This window comes from Mycteria americana, unplaced genomic scaffold, assembly GCF_035582795.1.
Source record: "Mycteria americana isolate JAX WOST 10 ecotype Jacksonville Zoo and Gardens unplaced genomic scaffold, USCA_MyAme_1.0 Scaffold_231, whole genome shotgun sequence".
NCBI classification, from domain to species: Eukaryota; Metazoa; Chordata; class Aves; order Ciconiiformes; family Ciconiidae; genus Mycteria; species Mycteria americana.
The window spans coordinates 1-9,458 of NW_027445570.1; the positions used below are offsets into that span (position 1 = coordinate 1).

Sequence of the window (9,458 nt, forward strand, 5' to 3'; positions counted from 1 at the left end):
AGCCCCAGCCCTGACCCCCCAGCCCCACGCTCCCTTCCCAGCCCCACAGCCCCAGCCCTGACCCCCCCAGCCCCCCAGCTCCCTCCCAGCCCCACAGCCCCAGCCCTGACCCCTACCCCAGCCCCACAGCCCCATCCTGACCCACATCCCCACTGTGACCCCCAGCTCCCTCCCCGCCCCACAGCCCCCGCCCTGACCCCCCCAGCTCCCTCCCCGCCCCACAGCCCCAGCCCTGACCCACAGCCCCAGACCTGACCCCCCCAGCCCCCCAGCTCCCTCCCAGCCCCACAGCCCCAGCCCTGACCCCTACCCCAGCCCCACAGCCCCATCCTGACCCACAGCCCCACTGTGACCCCCAGCTCCCTCCCCGCCCCACAGCCCCAGCCCTGACCCCTACCCCAGCCCCACAGCCCCATCCTGACCCACAGCCCCACTGTGACCCCCAGCTCCCTCCCCGCCCCACAGCCCCAGCCCTGACCCCCCCAGCCCCACAGCCCCAGCCCTGACCCCCCCAGTCCCACAGCCCCATCCTGACCCACATCCCCACTGTGACCCCCAGCTCCCTCCCCGCCCCACAGCCCCAGCCCTGACCCCCACAGCCCCACAGCCCCAGCCCTGACCCCTACCCCAGCCCCACAGCCCCATCGTGACCCCCCGCCCCCTAACCTCTCTCCCCCGCCCCGCAGCGCTGAGGGCCCGGCAGCCCCCCCGCCATGACGCCCCTCATCGCCTTCACGCGGGGCCGCGACCAGGCGGGCGGCTGGGAGGACGGGCGCCTGCGGGACCCCCCCCCCGCCCGCCCCCCCCCCGCCGCCCGCCCCCGGCCCCACCCCCGGCGAGGAGGCCCGGCGCTTCTACGAGAGCCTCCTGGCCGAGGAGCCGGGGGCCCCCCCCCCCCGCCGCCCCCGAATCCCGCCCCCCCCCAAGCGCCGGGGGCGGGGGGCGGCCGAAGATGCCGGCGGCCGGGGGCTGGGCCGGCTGCCGCGGGGGGGGGAGCCCCCCCAGGGCGGGGGGGCCGAGGCGCCGCGGTGAGTGGGACCCCCCTTTGCCCCCCGTTTCCCCCCTCTATTAATTATGTGTGTGAATTATTTTAATTTCTCTCTCTCCGCAGCCCCCCCCCATTTACCCCCCCGTTTATTAATTATTGCCATTAATTGTTGTGATTTCTCTCTCTCCCCCCCATTTACCCCTTCCTTTATTAATTATTGCCATCAATTGTTGGATTTCTCTTTCCCCCCCCATTTACCCTCCTCTTTATCAATTATTGCCATTAATTACTGTAATTTTTCTGTCCCTCCACAATTACTCCCGCCTTTATTAATTATTGCCATTAACTGTTGGGATTTCTCTGTCTCCCCCCCAATTACCCCCCCTTTATTAATTATTGCCATTAATTATTGTGATTTCTCTCTCCCCCCCCATTTATCCCCTCCCTTATCAGTTATTCCCATTAATTATTGTGATTTCTCTCTCCCCCCCATTTACCCCCCTGTTTATTAATTATTGCCATTAATTGTTGGGATTTGTCCTCTCCCCCCCAATTACCCCCCCCCTTTATTAATTATTGCCATTAACTGTTGGGATTTCCCTCTCTCCGCAGCCCCCCCTTCGCCCCCCCTCTCTTAATGATTCCCGCTGATTATTCCCCTCTCTCCACAGCCCCTCCCCCCCTTTACCCCCTTTATTAATTATTCCCATTAATTATTGTGAGTCCTCTCTCTCCCACCCCCCCCACCCCCCATTCACCCCCCCACCCCCATTTAAGCCTGGCTTTATTAATTATTCAGACTAATTATTTTCATGTCTCTCTCTCCGCAGCCCCCCGCCCCCGCTTTACCCCCTTTTATTAATGATTCCGTTAATTATTTTAATTTCCCTCTCTCTGCAGCCCCCCGCCCCCCATGTACCCCCCCGCCCCCGGATAACTCCCTTTTATTCATTATTCACACGGATTATTTGGATTTTGCTCTCCCCCGCCCCCCATTTGCCCCCCCGTTTATTAATTATTGCCATTAATTATTGTGATTTCTCTCCCCCCCCATTTACCCCCCCCCCGTTTATTAATTATTGCCATTAATTATTGGGATTCCCTGTCTCCGCAGCCCCCCGCCCCCATTTACCCCCCCTTTATTAATTATTCCCATTAATTATTGTGATTTCTCCCCCCCCATTTACCCCCCCTTTATTAATTATTCCCATTAATTGTTGTGATTTCTCTCTCACCCCCCATTTACCGCTGTTTTATTAATTATTCCCTTTAATTATTATGATTTTTCTCTCTCCCCCCCCATTTATCCCCCTCTTTATTAATTATTTCCATTAATTATTGTGATTTCTCTCCCCCCCCCATTTACGCCCCCCCCCCCCCGTTTATTAATTATTGCCATTAATTATTGGGATTTCCCTGTCTCCGCAGCCCCCCACCCCCATTTACCCTCTCTTTATTAATTATTCCCTTTAATTATTATAATTCCCCCCCCCCCCCCCATTTACCCCCCTTATCAATTATTGCCGTTAATTGCTCTAATTTCCCTCTCTCCGCAGCCCCCCCGCCCCCCACTTCTGCCCCACCTGCGGCTCCCACTTCCGGGACCCCCCCCGCGCGGCACCGCAGCTCCACCGCCCACCTCCTGGCGCGGGGCCCCCCCCCGCGCCCCCCGCCCCCCCCCTTCCACATCCCCCCCACCAACGTGGGCTTCCGCCTGCTGCTGCGGGGGGGCTGGGACGGGCGGGGGGGGGCTGGGGCCGGCGGGGGAGGGGACCCGCACCCCCGTCCGCACCCTCCTCAAGCGGGACCGGGGGGGGGCTGGGCCACCCGGGGGGGGGGGCGGCCCCGCGTCACCCACTTCGGGGCCGGGGACGTCGCCGCCGTGGCCGGGCCCCCCCGGGGCGGGGGGGGGCGGCGGGGGGGGAGGGGGCGCGGGGGCGGGGGGGGGGCCGGCCCCGCGCTCGGAGGCGGCCGCTCGGGCCTGGGAGCGGCGTCTGCGGGCCTACATGGGGCGGTGAGCCCCCCCCCGCCCCCCAAGTGCCCCCCCACGCCCCCCCCCAAGTCCCCCCCCCTGCCCCCCAAGTCCCTCCCCTGCCCCCCAAGAGCCACCCCAAGTACCCCCCCTGCCCCTCGAGAGGCCACCCCAAGGCCCCCCCTGCCCCCCAAGTCCCTCCCCTGCCCCCAAGAGCCACCCCAAGTAACCCCCCCTGCCCCTCGAGAGCCACCCCAAGGCCCCCCCTGCCCCCCAAGGCCCCGCTGTGCCCCCCAAGTCCCTCCCCAAGGCCCCCCTGTGCCCCCCAAGTACCCCCCCTGCCCCCCAAGAGCCACCCCAAGTACCCCCCCTGCCCTCGAGAGCCACCCCAAGGCCCCCCCTGCCCCCCAAGTCCCTCCCCTGCCCCCCAAGAGCCACCCCAAGTACCCCCCCTGCCCCTCGAGAGCCACCCCAAGGCCCTCCCCTGCCCCCCAAGGCCCCGCTGTGCCCCCCAAGTCCCTCCCCAAGGCCCCCCTGTGCCCCCCAAGTACCCCCCCCTGCCCCCCAAGGCCCCCCCCCGGCCCCTCCCCCGGAGGATTTTGGGGTGAAACGCGGCGTTTCCAGCCCCACGGTGAGTCTGGAGGGGTTGGGGGGGTTGGGGGGGTGAGACCCCCGTCCGTGGGGCTGGGGGGGGGTGGGGGTGTTCCCCCCCCTTCCCTGCGCTCTGTTGTGGGGCTGAGTTTGCCCGCCACGCCGCCAGGGGGCGCAGCGCCGTCCAAGCGCCACTTCTGCCTGCGCTGGCCGCCACTTCCGCCCGCACTTGACGCCACTTCCGCCCGGCGCCGCCATGGGCGCCCGCCGGCTCCGGGGTGAGACCCCGCGACCCCCAACCCCCCCTCCCCCCCGCCCCCCGGCGGACCCGGGTGACCTTTGACCTTTGCCCCCAACAGGCGACGACCCCCCCGAGGCCTCCCGGAGCCGCCGCCCCGAGACCGAGGTGAGGGGCGGCCGTGGGGCGGGGGCAGGTGTGGGGCAGGGGAGCAGGTGTGGGGCTGGGGAGCAGGTGTGGGGCTGGGGGGCAGGTGTGGGGCAGGTGTGGGGTCTTGAAAGGATAGTTGTGGGGCACATGATGAGCTGGGAGGGCAGACATGGGGCAGATGTGGGGCTGGGGGGTGGCGGGGGGCAGATGTGGGGCTGTGCGTGCACATGTGGGGCTGGGGGGCAGTTGTGGGGCAGATGACGAGCTGGAAGGCAGATGTGGAGCACCTGTGGGGGTGGGTGTGGTAGATGTAGGGCAGCTGTGGGGCTGGGAAGGCACTTGTGGGGCAGCTGTGGGGCTGAGGACTAGTTCTGAGGCTGGGGGGGGAATTGTGGAGCAGACGACGCGCTGGCAGAGCAGTTATGGGGCAGCTGTGGCGCTGGGGGAGGCCGTTGGGGGGCAGTTTGTGGGGTTGGGGGGCAGCTGTGGGGCTGGGGGGAGCGGCCATGGGGCAGTTGTGGGGCTGAGGGAGCAGATACGGGGCAGCTGGGGGGCTGGGGGGGGCCGCCGTGGGGTGGGAGAGCTGTGAGGTGGACACGGGGGGGGCTGTGGGGGGCCTGTGGGGTGTCGGGGCTGCCCCACGGCTGCCCCACGGCTGCCCCACAGCCCCCCCTATGCCCCCCAGCCCCCCCCAGCCCCCGAGGGCCGGTGGCTGCAGGAGCGGGAGGCCCCTGGCACCCAGGTACGGCCCCACGGCTGCCCCACATCCTGCCCCACGGCTGCCCTGCATCCCGCCCCACATCCTCCCCCCATCGTAGCTCTGCTCTTCTCCCCGGCTTCCCCCCGGCACTTCCGCTCTCTGCCCCACGGCCGCCCCACGGCTGGGGCAGACCCCACGCTCCCACCATGACACGCGTAGCCCCACGGGGGCCCCGCCCTACGCCCCATAGCGCTGCCGTCCTGACCCACGCGAGCTCGCGCCCTGCCCCACATCACTCCCCCTCCACCCCGCCCCCCCACGCGCCGTGGGGCTCAGCCCCCTCATCCCCGCCCCGCCCGTGGGTCCCAGCCCCTCTCTGCCCCCCCAGAGCCGCTGCCTGAGACCCCGCCGCCGAACGGGGCCCCCCCGCGCCCCCCCCCCACCGGGTCGCGGCTCTTCCGGCGGCGCCGGCGCGAGGAGGAGGCGCAGGTGGGGCGCGCCCGGGCCCCCCGAAACCGCCGCGGACCCCCCCCGGCGCCGCCGTGGGGCAATAAACGGAGGTGGGGGGGAGACACCCCCCCCCCAAATCACGCCGCCTGTGGGGCGCTGAGATTGTGGGGGGCGGCTCGGGGCAGGAAGCGGCAGTTTCGGGGCCGCCCGCCCCGGCGGTTTCGGGGGGCTCCGCGGCGGCGGTTTCGAGGCGCTTCCGCTTTTCGGGGGGAGCCCCTCCCCCGCCCACATCCGCCCCCCCTCCCCCGGGGGGTTTCCCGCTAACGGGGCGAGGGGCGGTGACGAGCTCGCGGCGGGGGGGGGGGGCCGGGGGGGGTAATTGGGGGCTTGGTTAATTGGGGGCTTGGTTAATTGGGGGCTTGGTTAATCGGGGGCTTCGTTAGCGTCGACCCCCGGAAAATGGACCATAGAGCGGGGCGGTTGGGCGGAGAGAGCGGCTGCGGGGGCACCATAGAGTTGCCGTTGGGTGGGCAGAGGGGCCGGGGGGGGGAGCTGCCTCGGGGGGGGGTTCGGGGTGGGGGGTGTCACGCACGCACGTGCAAGCGCGTCGCGGCCGGGGGGGGGGTCGCGGGCCGGGGTCCCACGCGCGCGCGAGGGCGCCGGGGGGGGGGCGGGGGGAGGGGGGGGGCGTGCCCGCCCGCCCCGCCCCCCGCCGGGGCGTGTCGCTCCGTGACGAGGGCGTGTCGCTCCGTGACGAGGCGCCTGGCGGGGGCCGGCGGGGCCATAAAGAGCCCGGGGGGGCCGGGGAGGGCGCAGAAGCCATGGCCGGGTCCCCCCCCGCCCCCCCCCCCGGCCCCCCCCCGGCCCCGCCGGGCCCTGGCGGCCGCCGTCACCGTCACCGGCGTCGCCGCCGTCGCCGTCGCCGTCCTCCTGCTGCTGCTGCTGCTGCTCTCCCTCGGCGCCGCCGCCCGCCTCCGCGCTCCCCGGTACGGCCCCGCGCCCCCCGTCCGTCTGTCCGTCCGTCTGTCTGTCCGTCCGTCTGTCCGTCTGTCCGTCCGTTTGTCTGTCCGTCCCCACCTGCGCCCCCCGTCCTTGTCGCTCCCCCCCCCGCCGGCTGTCCCTCCGTCCGTCCGCTCCCTGTGCCTCCTGCCCCCTCTCTCTCTCTCCCGCTGTCCATCTGTCCTGCTCGCTGTCCCTCCTGCCACCCCTCTGTGCCCCTGTCTGTCCGTCCGTCCGCTCTCCCTGCTGTCCATCCATCGCCCTGGCCGCTCGTCCTGCTGTCTGTCCGTCTGCCCCGCTGTCCGTCCATCCCGCCGCCTGCGCCTCTGCTCTCTCCTGGGCTCGTCGCGATGTCCGTCTGTCCGTCCTCAACTCTGTTTGCCTCCATCTCTCTCTGTGGCCTCGTGTGTCTGTCTGTCTGTCTGTCTTGCTCTCTCTCTGTGCCTGTGGCCCGCTGTCCTGTCTCTCTGTCCGTCCATCCCATCCCTGCTGGCATCCGTGTCCGTATGTCCGTCCCCCACGTGCCCCACATCCGTCCGTCCCTGTCCCCGCGTCCGTCCGTCCGTGTCCCTGCATCTGTCCGTCCGTCCGTCTGACCCCTCTCTCTCCCCCAGGACCCCACAGAGATGCCGATGCCGACGCCGGCAGCACTGGGTGAGTGGTTCCCGCCGCGTCCCCCTGTCCGTCCGTCCCCGTGTCTGTCTGTCCCCACGTCCCCTGGCTCCCCCCATTTCCCCCGTCCCCCTGTCCGTCTGTCCCAGGGTGTCCTGGCTCCCCCTGTCCGTCTGTCCCCTTGTTCCCTGGGTCCCTCCACCTCCCCCTGTCCGTCTGTCCGTCTGTCCCCGGGTCCCCTGGCTCCCCCCGTCCGTCTGTCCCCTTGTCCCCTGGGTCCCTCCACCTCCCCCGTCCCCCCGTCCGTCTGTCCCCGGGTCCCCTGGCTCCCCCTGTCCCCCTGTCCGTCTGTCCCCACGTCCCCCTGGCTCTCCCTGTCCGTCTGTCCCCCCGTCCCCTGGCTCCCCCCGTCCGTCTGTCCCAGGGTCCCCTGGCTCCCCCTGTCCCCCCCGTCCGTCTGTCCCCCACGTCCCCTGGCTCCCCCCGTCCGTCTGTCCCCGGGTCCCCTGGCTCCCCCCGTCCGTCTGTCCCCCCCCGTCCCCGCGGAAACCCCCGGGGACCCTCGGCTGCCACATCCCCTTTCGGGGCCGCCACAGGAAGCGCCTCCGGCCCCGCCCCCCCCGAGGTCCCCGTGTCCCCGCGTGACCCCGTCACCCCCGGCGTCCCCGTGTCCCCCCCGCGGCCCCGCCCCCCCCCGGCCCCGGCCCCAAGCGTCCCCAAGCGTCCCCAAGCGTCCCCGTGTCCCCTGGCAGGGGGGCGGCCGGGGGGGCCGGAGCTGCTGCAGGCGCCGCGTGGGGACAAACCGGCCGCGCACGTCGTGGGTGAGTGGGGGGGACGCGGGGGGGGGACACGCGGGGGTCCCGGGGGGGGGCGTAGGGGGACATCGGGGGGACATCGGGGTCGTGGGGGGAGACGGGGGGGGAGGTGGGGGATGGACGGGGGGGTCCGGGGGGGTCCGGGGGGGGACACGGGGGGACGGGGGGGTCCGGGGGGGGGGGGGTGTGGGGGGAGATGGGGGGTGTGGGGACAGGGGGGGACACCAGGGCGGGGGGGGATGTGAGGGGCCACGGGGGATGTGCGGGGATGTGGGGGGGCCCTGGGGGGTCACGGGGGGGGCGTGGGGGGCGATGGGGACGGGGGGGGGGGGGGGGACATCGGGGGGACGTCGGGGTCCGGGGGGGGGGATGTGGGGGGACTTGGGGGGCGTCCAGGGTCACGGGGGGACGCGGGGGTCGCGGGGGGGGGCTGCGAGGGGGCACTTGCCCGCCCGCCCCCCCTGACCCCCCCCTCCCCGCAGCCTCCTCCTCCTCGCCCTCCTCCCCCGAGGGGCTGGTGTGGGACGACCGGGTGGCCCCGTCCCTGGTGCGGAACGGGGGTGCGGCTGCGGGGGAACCGCCTGGTGGTGCCGCGCGACGGCCTCTACTTCGTCTACGCCGCCGCCGCCTTCCAGGGGGGGCCGCTGCCCCCCCCGCGCCGCCGCCGCCCGCCCCCTGCGCCTCTCCGTCTCCCGCTTCTCCGAGGAGTACCCCCCGCGACGTCCCCCTCCTCACCGCCGTCCGCTCCGTCTGCCCCGGCGCGGGGGCGCGGCGGCGGCGGCGGCGGCGGCGGCGGCGGGAGGAGGAGGCGGAGGGGGAGCGGGAGGAGGAGGAGGAGGAGGAGGAGGAAGGGCGGCAGCTCTGGTTCGAGTCGCTCTACCAAGGCGCCGTCTTCCAGCTGCGCCGCGGGGACCAGTTGGCCGCCACCACCACGGCCGGCCGCTTCCTGGACCTGCACGGCGGCGGGCAGGCCTACTTCGGGGTCGTGGGCGTGGACTGAGGGGCGGGGGTGGTCGGCAGGGACGGGGGCGAAGGCGGGGGGCGGGGGGGGGGGGGGGGGGGCTGGGGACGGGCGGGGCCGAGGGCGTCCGGAGGGAGCCGGGGGCCCCGGCGCGGTCAGTAGGGACCAGGGTGAACGCGCGGGGCGAGGGCGGGCGCCGCCGCCCCCGGCTCGTTACCGCGGCCGTCGGGACGGGTCGTAATTATTGGGGGGGAGGGGCCGCGCTTTATTTATTGGGGTATTTATGTATTTATGGGGGCCCCGGGGGGGGTAATTTATTGCCGCGCCGCAGCGAGGAGCAGAAGCCAATAAAATCACTTTTCTTTTTTAACTTTTCGGGGGAATTTCCAGGTCGCGGTCGGTAACGGCCGGGAGGGGGAGGGGGGGGGGGGGGGGGAGGGGAGGGGAGGAAGGGGCCCAGACACCCGGGCTCCCCCCACCCACGGGCGGGGGGGGGGATTTTGGGGGGAACCCCCCGGGGGATCCCCCGTCCCCACAACTGAAACCCGGAGAGGAACCGCGGGGAGCCCGGGGCGCCCCCACCCCCTGCCCCACAGCCGCCCCACAGCGGGAGGGGACCCGGGTGTCTGGGCTCCCGGCGTCTCCGGTTCTGCCCCACAGCTGCCCCACAGCGGGAGGGGACCCGGGTGTCTGGGCTCCCGGCGTCTCCGGTTCTGCCCCACAGCCGCCCCACAGCGGGAGGGGATCCAGACATCCGGGCCCCCCAACTGCCCCCTGCCCCATAGGGACTCTCAAACTGGGAAGGGACTCAAGCGTCTGGGCCCCCCAACTGCTCCCTGCCCCACAGACACCCCCCATCAGGAGGGGACTGAGGTGTCCGGGCTCCCAGCATCCCTTGCTCTGCCCCATAGACAGCCCAAAAGTGAGGAGGGACCCAGGCATCCGGGCCCCCCAACCGCCCCCTGCCCCATAGAGACCCCCA

The 9,458-nt window shown here is 71.3% G+C and overlaps 2 protein-coding genes across 2 annotated transcripts; both read left to right on the forward strand.

The window, feature by feature from the left end:
• The first annotated feature begins 713 nt into the window (after nt 1-713).
• Nucleotides 714-3,058, forward strand: LOC142403382 (uncharacterized). Its single transcript, XM_075489617.1, has 3 exons — nt 714-798; nt 928-1,028; nt 2,545-3,058. The coding sequence occupies exons 1-3, from the start codon at nt 714-716 to the stop codon at nt 3,004-3,006; spliced, it is 648 nt and encodes a 215-aa protein (XP_075345732.1). The 3' UTR covers nt 3,007-3,058.
• A 3,011-nt stretch (nt 3,059-6,069) lies between these two features.
• LOC142403383 (tumor necrosis factor-like) lies at nt 6,070-8,522 on the forward strand. Its single transcript, XM_075489618.1, is given in 9 exon segments — nt 6,070-6,075; nt 6,703-6,742; nt 7,453-7,521; nt 7,998-8,071; nt 8,073-8,149; nt 8,151-8,226; nt 8,228-8,309; nt 8,312-8,363; nt 8,365-8,522. Coding segments are annotated over 8 exon segments (609 nt in total). The 5' UTR covers nt 6,070-6,075; nt 6,703-6,714; the 3' UTR covers nt 8,516-8,522.
• Nucleotides 8,523-9,458: the final 936 nt, after the last annotated feature.

What these genes read in the sequence shown, in the direction of transcription:
- LOC142403382 (XM_075489617.1), top strand. Translation starts at nt 714, where the DNA reads ATGACGCCCCTCATCGCCTTCACGCGGGGCCGCGACCAGGCGGGCGGC. An exon ending in GCGGGACCCCCCCCCCGCCC is followed by an intron (nt 799 to 927) that starts GCCCCCCCCCCG and finishes CCCCCCCCCAAG; the next exon opens with CGCCGGGGGCGGGGGGCGGC. An exon ending in GGGGGGGCCGAGGCGCCGCG is followed by an intron (nt 1,029 to 2,544) that starts GTGAGTGGGACC and finishes CTCTCTCCGCAG; the next exon opens with CCCCCCCGCCCCCCACTTCT.